Below are 21,407 nucleotides of genomic sequence, written 5' to 3'. Positions count from 1 at the left end.
CCATTATCATATTTGTGGTCTATGATTATGATAGGAATCCTTAATTCCCAACCCATGCCAAGAGTTCTTTTAGCTTTTAATTTTCATTTTCATTGCCTTTACTTGCCTTCATTTAATTCCTTGCATGTTAAGTTACTTTCTTGCCTCTTCATTTCATTCCTTGCCAACTACATTTTCATGCTTCCATTGCCATCATCAAACCCCCTTGATTCCCTCATAGCCAACAATTGAGCATTTCATTGCAATCCCTAGAAAGAACGACTCGGGAATTCGAACTCCTGGTTATTTTGTGTTTGATTGTGATTATTCATTTGATCGATAGTCAAATTGTCGGGTTAGGACTATACTCACAATGTCAATTCTATTTTGATAATCAAATTACTAACCTATGCAATTTGGCCGTTGTCAAATTTGACGCCGTTGCCGGAGATTGCAATGGTATTACATTATTGGCTATTGTTAATATGTAAATATGTTAATATGTGAATATGGAAATAGTTTGTTTTTGATTAGTTGCTTGTTTTTGTTTGTAAATATGTCTTTTAGTTGTTAGCTTGCTTAAATAAACTTTTGTTTTAAAATGCATATGTGAATAGTTAGTAATTTTGCTTTAAATTGCCTTTTTGACTTGAATTGCATATTTAAAATTTTGAATTAGTTTTTAGATGATTGAAATAATTTTGGGTAGACTTTTGTTTTTTTTGGTGACTTGATAGACTTTTGTTTGTAAATAGTCTATAATTTTAATTTAAATGATAAAATTTTAGATTAATTTTAAAGTTAATGTAAATAGTTACTTATTTTTTTTCTATTAATTTTTTGTTTATATGCATTTTGGAATGTTAGGTAAAATTCTGATTTTGAAAAAAAAAAATTACTATGCGGATGCACACAGCAATTCAAGGCTTCTGCCCGCGGCGCCTGCACAATACGTGCGTATGCACAATAGCCCATTTGCCCTTTCGTGCGTACGCATGAACGTGGTGCGTATGCACAAACGCTAAAACACACCCCCCCCCCTTTCGGTGCGAACCCCCTCTTTTCTCTTCTCCCTTCCCTCTCCTCATCGCAGCCCTTCTCTTTTCCGTCACAACCCCGCTATCATCCTCTGAACCCGCCGCCGACCACCCACCACAGTCGTCAACTACCCCTCGCCCCTTGACCCCTCTCCTTCTCTTTCTTTCTTTCTTCTTCCCCTTCTCTTCTTCATCTGTTTCTGCTCCTCCGCGCCACCACAGCCGCCGCGCCCCTCCCTTTCTCTTCTTCCTCTCTCCCTGTCTCGGCCTCACCCCCCGAGTCCTAAAACCACCGCGATCCCCCCCTTCATGCCTGTAGCAGCGCCTCACCTCCGCCAACCTTCTTCTCCTCTATCCGCGAGCCCAGGACCGCAGCGCCACCAGCAACCCTAATCGCCGATGCCCTGCTTTCGCCGCGCCTCTCCAGCTCCTGTTCAGTCGGCGATCCCACCTCGTTCTTCCTCCTCTTCGCGCTACCTTCTCCTCCCTTCGCTCCCCAAAACCACCGAAACCTAGCCCTGTCTCAGCCCCTGTTTCTGCATCCCTTTCCCTCTGCCACAACCTCCACATACTACCTTTTCCTTCCCCTGTTGCTCTTCTCTGCTCAGAACAGCCAGCACAGGGACATGTCCCCTGATTCCATTTCACTGCACCCCAGGGTAGCTAGCTGCACCAGCGCCACTGCCAGGCCGGCCAACTTCGCTGCTTCCCCACACACTTCCGATGCTTGCTTTCCCTTTCTCCTGTTCTGTTCCTTCCTTACAGGTTTCCAATTCCTTTCTTTTCTTTTTTTTTGCTTTTTCTTTATTTCTGTTTAATTAAGGATGATTAGTTATTTTGCTTAATTTAGTTTAGTTAGTTTATGCATGTTTAGTTGATTAGGTGGTTAGAGAATCTGAGCTGGATAGTGGATTTAGGTTTGTTTTGAATAATAATGTTGTTTGGGAATGTTGATGTTTCATTGAATTTCTCTTTGTTTATTGCTGATGATTTGCCCTGTGCTTATTTAACTTGTTTGATGCTGCTACATATTGGTTTATTGCTGCCTTGTCCTGCCTGGTTGATGCTGAGTTCTTGCTTTAATTTGAACTTAATCACTGGATTCAGTTAGGTGCATTTGTTTGAATCCATATTCCTTGCTTATGGTTGATTGCTGAATTCAATGAAGGAAGGCTGACTGTCTCAATCCATTGATTTTGTTCACGGTGCTATCTTGGTGCTGTAACTTAGACCATTATTTGCTCATGGCTGCTGGTTGCTTAATTATTCATTGTTGCTTGTTGATGGTTGGCTTGTTTTGAATTGCTTATTCATGTTTTGCTGCTGTATTTTGGCTCATTTGCTTACTTCCGATGAATTTATATATGGTTTTTCTGTTTTTAATTGTTAATACATTCATATGGAATTTGAATTGATTGATTGAGTTTGGGGAATGGCCGATTTACTGCTGAAATGCTGCCGGATTTTTCCTAACCATGTTTCATGGAATAACACTGTTCTATTTGGTGCAACAAGCTTCTATTTGACGAAATTCTGTGTCAATAGAATTTTGTTTGCTAAATGGTTTTGGAAAACTCCTCAAGAACTTGTTTACAAGGTTTGGTCATGCTTATAACATTCTTTGCTTGTTTATAATGCTGATTTACTTCTATGCATTGAATAGTTCAAGTGAATTTTCAAATTGACCATAAACTTGGTTTTCATTTGAATTTGATCCCCATTTGCTTGCTCTCACAAAGTTGATGATTTCTTTTACCTATGTGGCTAATTTGGTTCATTTTCTCTATGCCCAAATTACCTTTAGTCACATAGTGCATAAAATTTTCAACTCTTATCTCAACCTTGTGACTTTCATGCTTCCTTATGATTTGGTGTTTGAATTTCACTTATGTGCATTGTTCATTAAAGTTTTAACTTGCCAACACCAAATTGCTTCAACTTGTGCCAATTTACTTGTGATTGATATTTACTTGATTATGTGCTCCATACATATATGTGCATCACTTGTTTTGGCATTTTGAATTGTTGAGAAGTGAATATAAACTTGCTTGTTTTGAAAATTTTGAAACTTTTTGGAATTAAGGAACTTGTGACTATGCACCTAACTTTTGATTTTTCTTCCATTTCTTTTACTAACTTTTCCCTTCTTTTTACATAACATTTAACTTTTGCTTTCTTTTTCAACTAACTTTTTCTTTTCCTTCACCTAACTTTAAATTTTCTTTTTTCTTTCAATTAACCATTTTCCTTTTACTAACATAACTTTTAACTTTTAACTTTCTTTTTACTTTTCAACTAACATTAACTTGTAACTTTTAACTGTATTCTTTCTCTTTGTGCATAGTAATAATGCTCCTTCCTTCTTTTATTCTTTGATAAACAAGCAAGTTAGCTTTCCCCATGTCCTGAGTTTGATTGGAAGTTGCTTCTGTTTGCTTTCAACTTGAGTCTCATGCATGCTTCCATTCAAATTTACATTATTTGTTCACTTCATATATATATGCTGTTTTGTGATTCAGTTTTCTGCTTATGAGCATCTGAGGAGGAGGAGGCCTGGCGTGATGAACCAGAGGAGGCCTGGCGTGATGAACCAGAGGAGGCGCGGGATGGTAGAGGTGACGAAGTGACAACTCCTTCCACTCCACATGGTCATGAGCACTGAGGAGGGTGCTACATTTTAAGTGTGGGGAGGTTGTCCAACTTCAGCAGTGCATTTTGGGTGACAATCTTCATTTCTAAACACTTTTAGTGTAGTTTTTTTTTTGGTTTTTTTGGTACTCTGTATATATTTTATCCTTTTGAGGAACTTTTTACTTAGTTTATTGCACTTTCTTAGTTTATTACACTTTTCAATTTTGCTTGTATATAACCTAGTATTATATTGTAATAAAGCATGTTTTTAGATTTCCTTTTTTTAGCTTTTAGTTGAGATTGTGAATTGGATGATGTGATGATTGCACCTAGTTTGATTTCCTATACACTTGTTATTTTGGTTTGATTGGAATTGGGAATTAAACTTAGGATTTTTGACCTCTTTCATCCAATCGCATTATATACATATAGAATAAATGTTAGTCAATTTAATGAAATTTCCAAGAAACTTATTTTTTTTATATAGGGCATTGAAATTCAAATTGAATTGAGTTGAAATTTTTTGAAACTTGCATAATTTATACATTGTGGAATATGGTTTTTGAGTTAAAGAACATACAACTTGTGAGATTTTGAGCCTCATTGTGTGGTTGCATTATTTGACCACTTATTTTGTTCTTGTGTGTGCTCTTCTCTATTAGTGCAATCTTTAGTTTGTTTAATTCTATGTATCCATTGTTTAATGTATTTTTATACATTTATGTGATTGAGACCATCATTTTTTTATAGCTCACTTTACCCAAATAGCCTACCATCTCATTCACCTTTGTTTGCCACTTTGAGACTATGAATACCCCCTTTTTTGTTCTTTATTTTGCCACATCATTAACCTTAAGCGAAAAATAATGAAATGTCCTTTATTTGAATCTTTAAGTAGTTTAAGTTAGTAAGTGTGTGTGATGTTTAAGTGTGGGGAAGATGTGGGAAACTTGGGTTGATAAAAATGTGTTTATTCTTTGTTGAAAAATATTGGAAATTTGAGGTACATGCTCATGTAAGATTATGAAAACCATATGCATTGATGAGTTGGTATATATATTATGTTTCAAAAAAAAAAAAAAGAGAAAAGAAATAATAAAAAGGGGACAAAATTACCCCAATGAGAAATTCAATAAGAGTCAATGCATATGTGATGAATTGAAATTGATGCATGAGTGTGTGTATATGTAAACGTGAGATTTTGGGTAGCTAGGTTTGATATTAAAAGTTTATAGGTTGTGTGTGTTAGGTAATAATTTAGGCTAATCAAAGATTCAAATGCAAGCTCACCTAGCCATATATACATCCTTACATTTAACCTTAACCCCATTACAACCTTGAAAAGATCTCATGATATTTGCATATGCACATTAAATTTTTGTTGATTGGTTAGATGAAGAACAAACTTTAGAAAGCATGATTAGAAGAGAATTGAGTGAATTGACCCTAAACACTTGAGTGATTAGAGTGCATATACATATCCGGTGAGGGTTCAATCACTTCAATTCCATATTTCCACCTTTGATCATTGTTATCTTGCAAGTTTGGTTAAAATTCTTCTATATGACTCAATTCAATTGTGAATGTAATTTGGTTATAATTGCCGTAGCCCTTGATGTGTATAGATGCTTTCTTGGAAATTGATTTACTTGGACTAATTAAATACATATAGATAGTTAGATAGTATAGTTACATGCATATAGATAGATTGCATATAGATAGTTATATTGAATAATTATTGATTCCCCTTCTTATCTTCTTTTGGTATAGCATGAGGACATGCTATTGTTTAAGTGTGGGGATGTGATGAATCTACATTTCATGATATTTATTTGCTCTATTTAGGTGGATTTCATCAACTCTTCTTGCATCTATCCATTGAAATAGCAAGCCTTTGTGAATTCTTTCCTAATTGTGCTTAATTGTGAAAACATGCTCTTTTGTGCCTAAATTAGTTAAATGATATAAACTTTGATTGGTGCCTTGATGTATTTGTCAAGCGATTTCAGATTTTCAAGGCAAGTTTGGGTTGAAGAAGTGGAGAAAGAGCATCCAAAGTTGAAGAATTCAAGAAATGAAGGATTGGTAAAGCTATCCATCCTGACCTCTCGGTACTAAATTGGTCATAACTTGAGCTACAAAGGTCCAAATGAGGCGGTTCCAGCGGCATTGAAAATCTAACGTCCGGGGCTTCGAAACGATATATAATTTGCTATAGTGGTCTAAGTGGAAGTGTGCGTACGCACACAATTTGTGCGCACGCACAGGTCCTTGCACGTGACCTCATTAACTGGAAACCGCTGGAGGCGATTTTTGGGCCCCAAAACCCAATCCAACTTATTTCTGAAGCTATTTCAAGTCAAATTGAAGAGGAATGAAGGGGGGAGCACTTAGGTTTAGGTTTTATCATGTTGTAGGTCATTTTCTAGAAAGAGAAGCTCCCCCTTCTCTCTAGAATTAGGGTTTTTATCTTTATTCTCTTTTTAATTTCTCTCTTTAATTCTTGTTTAATTGTAATTTCATTTACATTTTCTTGTTCTATTGCCTTTACTCTCTTTGTTTCCTTTGTTAATTTCTCTTTTATACTCATTTTAGTTGTATGAACACACTTGTCACTTTTAATTTCCTTTAATGAAATTTTGATGTTTATGTTTCTTTGATGTTCATTTGAGTTGTTATTTTCAATTTCATGCAATTGGTAGTTATAAGATTTATTTTTATTGCAATTTATGACATATTTCCTTTTATGCATGTTAGGTGTTTGATAAAATGTCTCTTATAGTTTTTGTCTAGTTTTTCACACTCTTGGCTTGGAATTGGATAATTAGGTGATTTTGAGTCATAGATGTCCATTCGATATTGTGCTTAGGATTGTTAGTTAGTTTGGTTTCCACAAACGCTAGTCTTTCACTAAGTTAATTAGTGAGTTGGTTAGGACTTGTGGATTGAAATCAAGTATGCCCTTTTGACTTATTCTGTTAAGTTACTTTCTTACCTCTTCATTTCATTCCTTGCCAACTACATTTTCATGCTTCCTTTGCCATCATCAAACCCCCTTGATTCCCTCATAGCCAACAATTGAGCATTTCATTGCAATTCCTAGGGAGAACGACCCGTGAATTCAAACTCCTGGTTATTTAGTGTTTGATTGTGATTATTCATTTGATCGATGGTCAAATTGTCGGGTTAGGACTATACTCACAATGCCAATTCCATTTTGATAATCAAATTCCTAACCATGCAATTTGGCCGTTGTCAGACTCCAAATCAGGTGACAATATTTTTGTAGAGGAATTTCTGACTTCTTTGAGCTATAATGGATGCCAAAAGTTCTGTCTCAATCCACTTAGTGAAGTAGTCAATCTCTACTATGAGGTATTTCACCTATCCGAGTGTTGGAGGAAATGGCCCAAGCAAGTCCAAACCCCATTTTGTGAAAGACCATGGTGAAGTAATACTATTGAGCTGTTTTGGTGGTGCCACATGAAAATTGGCATGCAATTGACAAGGTGGGCACTTCTTAACGAAGTTGGCCACTTTCTTCTGTAAGGTCGGCTAATAAAAACCAGTTCGTAACACCTTCTTAGCTAATGACCTTGCTCTCAGGTGATTTTCACAGATGCCACTGTGGATTTCTTCTAGGACTTCTTCAGTTTTGGAGGTCAGAACACAATTTAGTAAGGGTGTAGATACTTCTCTTTTATAAAGGACGTTATAAACCAGAGTATAGTTCTGTGATCTCCTTATAAGTCTTCTTGCTTCCTTTTCTTATTTGGAAAGATCATCAAATTTGAGATATTCGATGATGGGAGTCATCCAACCCAAGTTTGGATTGGAAATTGTCAGAGCGTCCGACTTGTCGACTTCTTTAGCCACTGATGGTATGTGGAGAGTTTCCTAGATCAAACTTCTGTTATTGCCCCCTGGTTTGGTGCTGGCAAGTTTGAAGAGAGCATCAACTCGACAGTTGAGCTCCCGAGTTATATGTCTGACTTTTTCTTCTTGGAATTGGGCTAATTGTTCTAGTGTTTTCTCCAAGTACCTCTTCATATTAGGATCTTTGGCTTGGTAATCCATATTTATTTGAGAGGTAATCACTTGGGAGTCGCTAAACACTATCACTTTTGATGCACCGACTTCTTTGGCAAGCCTCAATCCTGTGAGCATAGCTTCATATTCAGCCTGGTTCTTAAAGGCTAGAAACTCGAATTTCAGTGAAAACTCTACCTGAGTTTCTCCTTCATTCCCAAAAATGATTCCCGCTCCGCTACAAGCTTTATTTGACGAACTGACCACATATAGATGCCAGGTGGTAGAGCTTCCTTGTAATTCTCATGTGTATTCAACTAAGAAGTCGGCCAGGTATTGCGACTTGATGGCTATCTGAGTTTCATACTTTAGATTGAACTCAGACAGTTCCACGGCCCATTGTAACATCCGCCTCGCAATATCCATTTTTTGGAGAATATGCTTCATGGGTTGGTTTAGACTTTAAGGTGTGGGCTTGAAAATAAGATCGCAGTTTTCTGAAGGCTAGAATGATGGCATAGGCAAATTTTTCTATTTTTTGATAGTTCAATGATGCGTGAGCATCTCATACCCTTTTTCTAGTTATTTTTATATTATTTTTAATTATATTTTAATTACTTTTAATTGATTTTAGTGAAAAAATCACCTTTGGATGCTACTTTGAGTTTTTCTTGTATTTTTATGATTTTAGGTGAAATTCAGAGCAGTTTGGAGAAGTCTGGAACAAGAAAGGAAGATGCTGGCAGCTCCCCCTTGGGTGTTGAACGCCAACCTGATGTTCAATGCCAGCAAGGAGGAAAGAGATCAGACACGCCTTCCCCTCTCTGGCATTTAACTCCCAATCCTGGCGCTAAATGCCAGCATGCAGTCCATTTCACAATCAATTGGGCCTCCAATTAGTTCTATCTTATTTTATCTTTGTAATCTTTATTTTAAAATAATATCTTTTAGGTTAGAATTTATTATTAGGTTAGTATTTAAAGGAAAAAATCAATTAGGTTTAGGATCTTCTTCCTTCCGCATATTTTCATAATCCTATTTTCTTCGTAAGTCATGAGCAACTAAATCTCCTGGTTAAGGTTAGGAGCTTTGTTTATTTCTATGGATTAAGATTATTATTCAATTATTTTAATATATGTTTGATTCAATTCTAAGGTGTGTCTAGTTCTTAATCTAATGAAACTGGGTGGAACGAGAGTATGACCCATTTTCTACATGAGTTCTTATGATACTCGGAAGAGGTCGCTTGAGCTACAACTTGAGAACACACCTCCTAGACGGCTAATCCATAACCTATTGGGGACATAGGAACATCTGTTCAACCGGGATTTGAGGTGATTAGGGCATTTGTGGTATAAACTAGTTTTTTGAACTTCACCAAACCTTAACTATTTTCTCATAATTGTTTTACACCAAACCTTTTAATTGCTTTTCTTATTTATTTGTTTTTTGCATTTTCAACAACAACTCCTTTTACTGTTTGCTTGACTAATTCCAACAGGATAGCTATTGCTTGCTCATTCCGACAATCCTCATGGGATCGACCCTCACTCATCTGAGGTATTACTTTGGATGACCCGGTGCACTTAACGGTTAAGTTGTGCGAGTTCTAATTTCGTGCACCATTCAATTCTGCCCCCCTACAATGCCTCGCACGTGAAGTAGACAGGTCGCTGCTCCTCTTTATCTTCTCGGACGAGGGCAGAGGCTATAATCTTGTCTCTAATGGCTAGGTATAATACGAGCTTTTCTCCTTCTTCAGGTCGGGTGAAGATGGGTGGTTGGCTCAAGAATTTTTTGAAGTCTTCAAAAGCTTGTTCACATTCTTAAGTTCACTGGAATTGATATCCTTTCTTAAGGATCGCAAACAAGGGAAGAGATTTCAAGGTCAATCCTGCTAAGAATCTAGACAAGGCCGACAGTCTGCCGTTCAGCTGCTAAACTTCTTTTAGACATGTCAGACTTTTCATCTCCAAGATTGCCCTATATTTAGGGGTGGCAAAGGGCCAAAACCCGCCAAACTAGCCACCTAACCCACTAAGAAAGGCGGGTTGGGCTAAAAATTTGAAACTGCCAAACTTAGAAAGTTCGTCTAACCCGCACTGCCTAATTTGTGGGCTTTGGTGGGGCGGGCTTTCCCGACGGGCCAAGCATTTTTTTGTCAATGCCGTTTTCTTTACAAATTTCTATGATGTTATTGATCTTCAAAAGGATAAAGTTGATAATTATAGATGTTCTAAGTTATATTTTAAATTATGTTTTATGTTTGATTGATTATAAATTTAAAGATGTTTAATTATATGTTTTGGACAATGTTTGTTTTATTATTTTGTTTCAAAAAAATTAGTTTATGATTATGTTTATTACATATTTATAATTATAAAGACTTTAATATTTGTGAATTTAGAAATTATAAATTTATTGAAATGGTTGTGAAATTATATATATTGTTTAATATTAAATGGTTTATAAAACAAAGAGATTTAACACGCTTGGCTCACCAACCCACCAGCTCGACGTTAAGCGGGGCGGGGTGGGGGCGGACCAGCCCGCCAGATGGCGGACTTTTGGCGGGGTGGGTTTCTCCATTTGCCACCCTTACTCCGGGTTGGCTTCAATACCTATTTGGATGAGCATGAATCGCTTCTACTACAAAGGTGCACTTTGTGAGATTGGGCAGCAAGCTAGTTTCTTCCCGTGCTGCCTTATCGTGCTAAATACTTCTGTGAGGTTGGGCAGCAAGCTAGTTTCTTCCTTGCTCTTGACAAGCATGTTGTCCTTGTAAAACTCCATCAATTTTCTAAGGTGAGGTGAGAACACCTTGTTCATTAGTCGTTGATAAGTGGTCACAACATTTTTCAACCCAAAGGGCATTACCACGTAGCAGTAGTCTGCCCTAGGAGTGATAAAGGATGTTTTCTCCTGATCAGAAATATACATCGAAATTTAATTATTTTTTAAGTATGCATGCATAAAAAGGAGGTATTTATAGCCTGGAGCTGAATCTACTAGAGCATCAATGTTAGGGAGAGGGTAAGGATCTTTGGGATAGGCTTTATTGAGGTCGGTATAGTTGATGCACATCCTCCATTTCCTGTTTAGTTTCTTCACGATACCACATTAGCAAGCCATAACATGTATTTTACCTCCCTTATGAACTTGGCTTCTAACAAGGCTTAGACTTGCTCTTCTATGACTTTTGCTCTTTCGAGGCTAAGCTTTCGTCATTTTTGCTGGATAGGTCATGAACCTAGATAAACAGTAAGCTTGTGGCTTAAGGTCGAGATGGATTCCAGGCATGTCAGAGGCCTTCCAAGCGAAGAGGTTAGAATTTTCTTGTAGGAGCTTAATGAGCTCTTGCTTTAGCTACTCTTTTAGGTTAGCCTCTACATTTTTTGTCTTACCATCTCATCCCCAATCTGGACTTCTTCAATCTTTCCTTCAAGTTGGGGTCTTAGTTCCTCCCGAACTCGGACACCTCCGAGTTCTATGGTATTGACCTCTTTGCTTTTCGTACACCCTCGTAGGTTTGAGCTTTCATTGTAATACCTTCTTGCCAGTTTCTAGTCTTCTCTTACAACGACTATTCCCTCAGGAGTAGAAAATTTTATGTAGAGGTGAGGGGTGGAGACTACTGTAGCAAGTCAATTTAACGTTGTCCAACTTATCAAGTCATGGTAAGCCGATGCCACGTCAATCATTATGTAGTCTATACTCAAGGTCTTTGCTTTTCTACCCTTACCAAAAATGGTGTATAAAGAGATAAAGCCTAAAGTTCAGATAGGTCTGTCAGCCTAAACCAAAGAGAGTATTTGGGTATGTCATCAACTCCTTTCTTCTAAACCCAGCTTGTCAAAAGCTGGTTTAAATAGGATGTCAGCCGAACTTACTTGATCTACCAAGGTTCTATGGAGGTTTGTATTAGCAAGTATCATCGTGATCACGATAGGGTCATCTTGTCCGGGTGATACCCCTTGGGCAACTTCTTTTGTAAAGGTGATTGCAGGTAGGTCAGGTGTTTCAGCTTTCTCATTAACCTGGTAGACTTCTTTCAAGTGTCTCTTGTGGGAGGATTTTGTTACTCTTCCTCCTGCAAATCCTCCAGCAATCATGTGGATATGTCTTTCAGGGATTCGTTGTGGCCGATCTCGCCTATTTCTATCTTCTTCATCTCTTCTTTTTTACCTTAGTCATCCAATCTTTCTACTAGATATTTGTCCAACAAACCTTCTCTAGCCAGTTTTTTTAAAATATTCTTTAAATCATAGCAATCATTGGTGGAATGGTCGTAAATTTTATAGTATTCATAGTATTCTGACCGATGTCCATCTCTTTTGTTTTTAATTGGTCTGGAAGGGAAAATCTTTTCTATATGGCAGATCTCTCTATAGGCGTCAACAAGGAAAACCCGCAATAGGGTATAATAGTGATACCTTCAAAGTTTTTTCGAGATGTACTCTTATTTTTTCTTTGACTCTTTTTCTTTACTTCGAGCCTGATATTGATTGCTCTGTCTTGAGAATTCCCTTTGTCTTGTCATCCTCTCCATGTTGATATATTTTTTCACCTGCTCTTGAACCTCATACAAAGATATTAGATGTCTCTTTGATATGGATTGAGAGAACAAGCCTTCTTTGAGGCCATTAACTAGTCTCATAATGACTGCTTCCATAAGTAGGTTTTGGATCTCCAAAACATCTTGTTTTACCCCCCAAGAGGCTCGGGGCATGCTTGGTCTTGTCCTTTTGAATGGAGGTTCGGGTAAGAAAACTCCTTGCCAAGTTGTCGAAGCAGGTTACTGACCTAGGTGGTAAGCTATCAAACCACTTCATTGCCGCCTTGGTTAGCGTAGTTGGGAAAACTTTGCAACGAGTTACGTCCAATGCGTTAGCCATGTACATGCGACTCTTGAAGTTGCTCAAGTGGTGTTTTGGAGCAGTAGTTCCATCATAGAGATCCATGTCGGGGATTTTAAAGTTTTTGGAAACTTTAGCCCGCATGATCTCTTCTATAAATGGGTTTTCACCTCCCAAAGGTGTTTCTGCTCGATCAGCTCAGGATTTCCTACCTTTAAAGTCAGATTCCATCTTCTTAAGTTTTTCTTCCAATTCTCTTCGTCGTCGTACCTTTCTTCGTAAAGCTCGTTCTAATTCATGTTGTCATTCTAACTCGTTCTCGAGTTGCTCTAGCTGACCTTGATATCTGTGAACCAGTTCCATGAGTTTTGTAGGATCTCTTTCTCCCGATCCTCCTGATTGATGGATTTTTGAGCTTATTCTTTGTCTTCCTTGATTTGCAGGATGTGTCTCTCCGGCAACACCTTTCCCTTTGTCAGGTCGGGGAGGTAGGACAAGTGCGCGATTGTTGTTGTGTTGCTCTTTTTCATAGGCTTCTAAGTCAGAAATCGTATGTTCGTCTTCTAGAATGTCGTTTGCCATCGTGCGATGTCGATTACTAGGTCCTTGGCAATGACGCCAATGTTTTGAGGGTTACCTGAAACGGATGGATTTGGGTCTGAAAATGAGGTTCAGACTCCTATGAGGGATTGGTTTGACATCTCCGACAAGGTGAAGTTGTCCGAGTTCTTTGTAAGTAAAGGTGGGGGATAGTACCAATAAGGGATTCCGATGCTTAAGTTGGCATGGGTTTTAGTCAAGTTTTTAGTAGTTTGGAGTTCAAAAAATACCTGAAGGTATCAGGGTATTTATAAGTGTAGATATAGAGTCAATTACCAATTTTGGAGTAGTTCCACCTTTGATGGTGGATTTGTTACTCGTTTTGTTAGAGGTTGTTGAGATCTCCTTTCTAGATAAGTAGGAGAGATCGTAGGAGTTTGTTGAGATTCATCTTATTTTAAATAAGGCAAGCTAAGTTGGCGCCACGTGGACTAACTTTTATGAGATCAAATAGGTCCCAATGTATGATTTGGATTCTTACTTTATGGACTAAAATTTTAATCATTTTAAATTTGGCTAAGTTGTAGATTAAGATATGAATAAACACCCTAACAAAAAAAATAAATATTTATTCATCTCATCCAAATGTTTATAGGTACTTATAAGTTACCATAACTAAATTTCTATAATTATAATAAAGTAATTTTTTTTATAATTTTTATGATGTTTTAATAAAGAATATAGAAACAAAATATATGTGGTTTGAAATATACAATATAATATATTTGTTTTTTTGTTAATATATCCTCTTTGATTTATAAGTGTTTTTAATTTATTTGTAAATTAAATTAAATTAGTTTTTTTATTAAAAAGAAAGTTCAAAAAAATTAATATAATTCTTGTTAATAAAAGAAATCTTTCGGGAAAATAATAATATTTGAGAGAAGCAGGTAAAGAAAAGAAAAGAAATTGAAGAATTATGTGGAAGTAATTGTGAAAAATTTTCCCCCAAAGAAAAGCAAAAGCCCCAATCTCGCTCGAACTTCGGAGAATGCCCTAAGCCGTCTGCTGCTCCTCCCAATCCACCGCTCTTACCGCCCGGTCGCCCACCGCGCACAGCCACCTCTCTCCGCCACGTCAGCCACCGCCTGCGGGTACACCTCCTCCTCCTCCTCCCTCTCGCTCCTCTCTCTTATATGCTGCTGAATTGGATACTTCGATTTTGTGGTTGTTTCTAGTTCCTTCTCGCTGCTTCGTACTTTCAATTACTTTAATTTATGATTCGTACCTTAATTACTCTTCTATATGATCCCTGATCTGCATTCTCCATGTTGTTATTCCTGAAATTTGATCCTTTCTTTTAGTTCGGTAACTGTGTATCACAGTTTAGGTGTTTTTGTTGGATGAAGGCGCGTGTATACAGCATTGGAAAATTTTTCCATAGAAATAACCTTTTGTTGCTGGTTGTGTATATTTATCAACACTGGATACTCTACTCTCAATACATTGTGAATTGGATGAAATTACTTCACAATTTTCGCTTGTTGCAGCAGTGTATGCCATCGTGTGCCGATATTGTTTTTGCCTTAGGAAACTTTCAGATTGTTTGGAGCAAATCAATCAGTGGGATTATGCACTATCATCTTAGTTTTAGGCACTACCAAGATGCACATTTTCCTTTCATGATTATTGAACTATTAGTTACTACTTTAAGGAGGAATTGATTACATTTCGAGATTTCAATACATAGGATGAATGTACTTTTTTACTTTAAGTGTTAGGAGGACTTTTAGGAGGCTATGTTATCAATCCTTTTTTTCTAACAGGTCCGAACATAGATCACATACCTTAATTAATCGTTCCTTTTTCTTTTAATATTTCGTTAACTGCCTTGCTTGGCTTGTACATGATATTGTGTTTATAAATTGGCATAGTTGTTTCATATTGGATATGCTGCTTTATTTTCTTCTTATCATATTCTTACACAATCACATTAGATGTCTGCACTTAGATAATTGATTCTCTGGCTTTCTTTTATGATAGTCCTGATTGCTCTGATCTATAATGTACTTTATTGTTGTATTATTTTGCTTGAGGTCATGAGGTGTTACTTGTAGTGTATTTTCAATGAATGATCCATAAGTAAAGTGTAATGGGAGTTCATATTTCTTCAAACCCCGGGTTGGTTTCAAAAGAGTGTGTGGTTTGCAGTCACTTCAAATATGAAGAGCTCGGTTTTGGTTGATTCTTCTTTGTTGAAATTATCTCAAGAGAAATGTTACTAAGTTGGTTATGCAATACACTTTCTATCTGAATTTAAAGTTTCTTAATCTCCCAACTTTCTCACTTTATGCAGAGACAAAAAAGATTGACCAAAATATAATGAACAGTAGCTAATATAAGGACATGGCTCTTATAAAGTTAGATTGTTTGTAAAATTAACAAATTCCAGTGTAACTGCCCTTCAGAGAGTTAGCATGATGCACTTAGGATGAAATCAAGGTGTATCTATAGACTATAGCGTATTCCTTGTTTTGGTTTCAAATAAGCGTTGAGGGAACTAGTCCTTGTTGTAAGTGAACAATATTTAATTTTGATTGAGTTCAAATTTATGTTAAGCTCAAATTTTTAGTGATATAGAGAAACTTACAAGGCCTAAAATGATGGATTGCACTCAATTATATATCCCTGTTTTCAGGTCTCGCTTTATACCATGGATATATCTGTTAATTTCCATTAGGCAGCTCCCAACTTGTTAAATTTATGTGTAATTTACTTTTGATTCAACTCTTTAAGAATCAAGAGGGGGAATTGGTTACTATTCACATTTTTATTCTTTTCCAGCTTCAGCATTGTTACTTCTTTTGGTGTATATAGCATTTTAAACTTTATGATGGTTTTCTGGTGCATTGTCTAGGAGTTATCATACTATGGGTGAGTTTACAATTCAGATTAGCAATGACCTTGTTAATCAGCTCGTTGATGATGTGGAGCCCAAGAAGAAAACTAGAAGAATTAGACGGAAGGTTCAAAGAGAGACTGTTAAGCCCCAATCTAATGAAAATCAAAAGCAAATTTTAGATGAACCTGGAGTGCCCGATACTAAAGCTGCACAAGGGTGGCCAGTGGAGCCCCCTATGTTTCTACCACCAACCGTACCCGTGCATCCGTCTCATTCAGAATTAGAAGCCATTCGGTCTGTGTTGCAGGAAAGCGAGAAGGTTTTGGAAAGATTGGAGAAGCAAGAGGAGACAATGTTGCAGGAAGTAACCCAAAAGGCAAAGGATCTCCGTGACAAGGAGTATAAGCTTCCAAACCCAAAGCCTGAACCTTGCATGGCCGAGAGGTCTGCCACTGTAGCATGTTACAGGGAAAATATCAAGGATCCTTTGAAGTGTGCTAGTTTTGTTTCCAATTTTGCAGATTGCTTACGTAGGTTTGGTCGTTTAAGCGAGAAGTGAGATACACTGAGAAATGGTGGAGAAAAATTGGATGAACCATATGCAAATAAACTCCTTAACTACAAACTGATGAAATACTTATTGTTACTCCAATTTTTGTTTGATTTGTTTTTCCCAAAACTGTTTCTAAGCTGAGAATAAGTAACACGCAATGTGTTGGGAATTTTAACATTTTCAATTACTGGGTTCCAACTTATGCTTACAAGGAACGTGCACACAAGGGAAAATATGTTCCAAGTTGTTCAGGTTTATCCTTCTTTCATACATATATTCTGCAGAGATTTAGCAAAAACTTGTTAGATTAGGATAACTGTTCTCTTGTTTTTGTAATATACATGTCCAAAATATCGAGAATTTGGTGTAGCAAAATGGGTACTATCATGGTAATATTATACCAAGAGAAATGTTCGGTTTTTTCCTTTCAACAGAACTACAATCTATCGAGAATGTAGCCCCATGTGTGCTAATTTGTTTTACTTGATTTTTTGTCCATTTTTAATAAATAGATTAATAATTTTGAGTTTGTTTCACGATAAATCAATGAGTCTTAACAATTCCTCTTGTGGGGTCTCAATATCTCAAGGTTAATTATAGCATATAAATGTAAAGAATAAAAGACTAAATCCCCATAATAGTCTTCCAGATTCAGCCCGTGTACCGATTTAGCCTCTGAGATTTCAATTGCACTATTTATGTCCTCCAGATTGCGATCCGGGCACCATAATGATTCTTCGGTGAATTTCCGGCGTGACTCAGCGACGGTCATGTTTATGTGGCATAGCCACTGCCACATTGAACGTCAGAGTGTACAGATGACGTGGATTGTGTTGTAAAATTTTCCAATGTAATCTCTGTCTTCATGTTTAAACCCTAAAACTTCGTTGGCCTCTCCTCAATGTGGTTCTCTCTATTAACGTCTCCTTCTACATCTGTTGTGTACACCAATAACTATCCCCCATGAGAGGAACGGAGAGCCATGGCTAGAAAATTATGGTAAAATTATATGCCCCAATGATAAGCTTAATGCTTACAGAAGACACTATAAAAAAGAAACAAAACACAAGGTGCAAAACACAAGGTGCCTGTAAAATCCATGACTCTCTTACTCATTTCACAACTTCATGAACTCAACCATTTTACTCAAACTGTAAACCACAGCACAAGAAACAAAGATTTGACTTTAAACTAACATAAACAATTTTCAATTGCACCATTCCCCAACAACACAAAGCTTTCAACTTTAAAGGAAACGAATGGAAGGATGTAAACTTAGTTATCTGAGAGCCAGCAAGGTCCTCAAAATGCTTGACCCAATCCTCCATCATGGCATCCTTACCGAAATCATCGGCCGACGACAAAGCCATGAATTCGAGACCCTTGACAGCCTCCCTGGTCTGCTCCCTCAGCTTGTCGAGTGCCTCGTTGACGTGGGCATCTTTGGGAGCCTTCTATTTCCCCTTTTTCTTGTTTTTCAAATCGGGTAACCCACCACCCATCCCCAATCCTTGAACCCTAGAAGGAAGAGAAGGTGCCTCCTTTTTCTTAAGCTATGAAGTGGAGTGAATAGTGAATGTTGGGTCTTGCGGAAAGTTGTATTTTGCTTCATCATTCCATCAACGATGACCGGTTCGAACTTCCTACAACATAGCTCCCAGTTCCTTTCATGGGGGACAGCTATTGGTGTACACAATAGATGCAAAAAGGAGACGTTGATGGAGAGAACCACATTGAGGGGAGGCCAACGAAGTTTTAGGGTTTAAACATAAAGACAAGGACTACATTGGGAAATTTTACAACACAATCCACGTCATCTGTACACTCTTCCAACATGGCAGTGGCTGTGCCACATAAGCATGGCCGTCGCTAAATCATGCCAAAAATTTACCGAAGGACCATTATGGTGCTCGGATCACAATCTGGAGGACATAAATAGTGCAATTGGAATTTCAGGAACTAAATCGGTGCACGGACTGAATCTGAAGAATCACTATAGGAATTTAGTCGAGAATAAAGATATTCATTTTAAACTATACAAATTATTATTTAATAATACTAGTGTTTTTAACCACAAAAACTTAATCTGTACAAAACAAATCTTTACATTAGTGTTTCCCTTATGCTAATTAGGACGGTTGGAGGTCCTAAATTTTCTCTCTTAACGGAAAATAAATATCCTCATTTGCTGCCAACGTGCCAAAACTGTATTGGCTTTCGGCAAAAGATTCCTTATGAATTTCAGTATCTTCCTCACACAATCATTCTAAGCCGTATTTCGTTGTCCTTTACCATATCTACTTATCTAGCTTTTATTTCACCGCCAACCAACCATAGACACAATTTCACTCACATAGATATATCCTCTACTCATGTCAAGAAAAGGAAAACCTATATCCTCTACTTCTCAGTTCTGAGTTCTCACTCTATTTCATTTCTTTCATCATCCCATTCCCTCCTAGACTTCATTGTCCCTCCGGTAATAATTAACAATAGAAGAAACCCGAACACCATGCTCCTCATCATTGCTTTTTTCATCATCTCCATCATCACGTGGGTCCTCTTTTTCAGGCCCAGCAAGGCCCAAGGAAACCTCCCACCAGGCCCGCCGGGTCTCCCAATCTTCGGCAACCTATTCTCCCTCGATCCCGAGCTTCACACCTATTTCGCGGGCCTGGCCCGCACCTATGGCCCGATATTCAAGCTCCAGCTCGGCGGCAAGCTCGGCATCGTCATCACCTCCCCAACCGTGGCCTGCCAAGTCCTCAAGGATCACGACACCGTTTTTGCCAACCGCGACGTCCCCGCCGCCGGAAGAGCCGCCACTTACGGCGGATCCGACATCGTCTGGACGCCATACGGACCCGAGTGGCGGATGCTGAGGAAAGTATGCGTCATGAAGATGCTGAGCAACCACACGCTGGACTCCGTCTATGAGCTCCGCCGCAACGAGGTGCGAAAAACGGTCGGGTTCTTGTATAATCGGGACGGGTCAGAGGTGAACGTTGGCGAGCAGGTGTTCTTGACGGTGCTGAACGTGATAACGGAGATGATGTGGGGAGGGGCGGTGGAGGGGGAGGAGAGGGAGGGGTTGGGAGCGGAGTTCAGGGAGGTGGTGGCGGAGATGACGGCGCTGCTTGGGAAGCCGAACGTGTCGGATTTTTTTCCCGCGTTGGCACGGTTTGACTTGCAGGGTGTGGAGAAGCAGATGCACGCACTGGTGCCGCGGTTCGATGGGATCTTCGAGAGGATGATTAAGAAGAGGGTGAAAGAAGGAAACAAGAAGAGCACTGATTTCTTACAATTTTTGTTGAATTTGAAGGACGAAGGTGACTCCAAGACCCCACTTACCATGGTTCAACTCAAGTCACTGCTCATGGTACGTTAGTTCCATCTCATTCTTGAATCTTCGCTCTTCTACACTCTTTTATAGTGAAAAATGGTTTGGTTTCTTTTATATTGTTGGAATGGATATCTTATATTTGGAAATTGGAAGTGTATGATTGGGATTAAAGTACTTTATTTGACTAGATGAACTCACTCCTTTTAGATCTAGGAGATCTTAGGTAAAGAATATATTAATTGGTACTAATGTATATATTAATTTATTTTAATTAAAAAAATTCAAAAAGTCATTAATTTTAATTAATATTACTCGGTATTTTTAGTCAGCAAAGTAATAAATTATATTAATCCTGTACCATTAATCCTCAAAATTTTGGATGGAACTTGAACAGGACATGGTAGTGGGTGGATCCGACACATCCTCCAACACAATCGAATTTGCCATGGCTGAAATGATAAACAAGCCAGAGATAATGAAGATAGTCCAAGAAGAACTGGAAGCAGTAGTTGGCAGAGACAACATAGTAGAAGAGTCACACATTCACAAGCTACCTTACTTGCGCGCAGTAATGAAAGAAACCCTTCGGTTGCACCCAGCACTTCCACTCTTAGTCCCTCACTGCCCCAGTGAAACCACCACTGTGGGTGGGTACACAATTCCAAAGGGTTCGCGAGTGTTTGTGAACGTGTGGGCAATACACAGAGACCCTTCTATTTGGGACAAACCCCTTGAGTTCAATCCTACTAGGTTCTTGGAGGATGGTGAAGCCAAATGGGATTTCAGTGGGAGTGATTTCAGTTACTTTCCATTTGGTTCTGGAAGAAGAATATGTGCTGGGATTGCAATGGCTGAGAGGACAGTTCTATACTCCCTTGCCACGCTTCTACATTCATTTGATTGGAGGATACCCGAAAGAGAGAAGTTTGATGTATCTGAAAAATTTGGTATTGTTCTTAAGAAGAAAGTACCTCTAATTGCCATTCCCATACCACGATTATCCAATCCAGATCTTTATAAATAGAATTAATCGATGCATTGTCATCAAATACTATAACAAGGAATAGCATTTTGTCATCTTGTAATACTATGCAAAGTGGATGGACAAAAAAGTTGTATTTTGGTCACATTATTTGATTCTAGAATTACCCTTAAACACATTGTTTTTGTGGATGTTGACCACTATATAACTCGTACGTTAATAAGAGAATATGGGGTGGATATCTGCAAAAAAATATTTCGACGCTCAAGTCAGTAAGTGAATAATAGGTTTTGCCAATTGCAATAATCTAAACAATATTCTTACCCTTTCTTTTATATCTGAAACAAATCGTAACAGTTATGTTTCTGAGTAATTTTCCTTTAAATGGAAAGTAATAGCATATTTGAGCATTTTGGTATTTGCTTTGATGAATATATTTGATAACCGACTTATAATGTATATATATGAGTCATGACGTTTAGTCGAGTTATAACGGTGATATCATAACCCCCAAGTTTGACCTAGTGATATTTTGATTCAATAGGTTGAGCTTTT

The 21,407-nt window shown here is 37.9% G+C and overlaps 2 protein-coding genes and 1 long non-coding RNA gene across 5 annotated transcripts; all 3 read left to right on the top strand.

The window, feature by feature from the left end:
• The first annotated feature begins 916 nt into the window (after nucleotides 1-916).
• On the top strand, nucleotides 917-6,307 carry LOC112721914 (uncharacterized). Of its 3 annotated transcripts, none has more exons than XR_003162457.3 (3): nucleotides 965-1,781; nucleotides 3,536-3,735; nucleotides 5,657-6,307. It is a non-coding gene; the product is annotated as an uncharacterized lncRNA (long non-coding RNA). The 3 variants fall into 3 exon arrangements; XR_011867583.1 differs by having other exon boundaries at nucleotides 995-1,781; nucleotides 5,648-6,307; XR_003162456.3 differs by lacking the exon at nucleotides 5,657-6,307 and having other exon boundaries at nucleotides 917-1,781; nucleotides 3,536-3,924.
• Nucleotides 6,308-13,993: 7,686 nt separating this feature from the next.
• Nucleotides 13,994-16,711, top strand: LOC112721912 (uncharacterized). Its single transcript, XM_025772934.3, has 2 exons — nucleotides 13,994-14,226; nucleotides 15,990-16,711. The coding sequence occupies exon 2, from the start codon at nucleotides 16,003-16,005 to the stop codon at nucleotides 16,531-16,533; it is 531 nt and encodes a 176-aa protein (XP_025628719.1). The 5' UTR covers nucleotides 13,994-14,226; nucleotides 15,990-16,002; the 3' UTR covers nucleotides 16,534-16,711.
• Nucleotides 16,712-18,722: 2,011 nt separating this feature from the next.
• Nucleotides 18,723-21,028, top strand: LOC112721910 (flavonoid 3'-monooxygenase CYP75B137). Its single transcript, XM_025772933.3, has 2 exons — nucleotides 18,723-19,906; nucleotides 20,265-21,028. The coding sequence occupies exons 1-2, from the start codon at nucleotides 19,040-19,042 to the stop codon at nucleotides 20,892-20,894; spliced, it is 1,497 nt and encodes a 498-aa protein (XP_025628718.1). The 5' UTR covers nucleotides 18,723-19,039; the 3' UTR covers nucleotides 20,895-21,028.
• The last annotated feature ends 379 nt before the right edge of the window (nucleotides 21,029-21,407 follow it).

Source organism: Arachis hypogaea, chromosome 11, assembly GCF_003086295.3.
Source record: "Arachis hypogaea cultivar Tifrunner chromosome 11, arahy.Tifrunner.gnm2.J5K5, whole genome shotgun sequence".
Taxonomy (NCBI): domain Eukaryota; kingdom Viridiplantae; phylum Streptophyta; class Magnoliopsida; order Fabales; family Fabaceae; genus Arachis; species Arachis hypogaea.
This window is presented reverse-complemented; position numbering and strand designations above follow the sequence as displayed.

Bases quoted from the DNA above. Each gene is read 5' to 3' on its own strand.
- LOC112721912 (XM_025772934.3), top strand. From the start codon at position 16,003: ATGGGTGAGTTTACAATTCAGATTAGCAATGACCTTGTTAATCAGCTC.
- LOC112721910 (XM_025772933.3), top strand. From the start codon at position 19,040: ATGCTCCTCATCATTGCTTTTTTCATCATCTCCATCATCACGTGGGTC. The intron at 19,907-20,264 runs GTACGTTAGTTC...GAACTTGAACAG, and splicing joins AACTCAAGTCACTGCTCATG to GACATGGTAGTGGGTGGATC.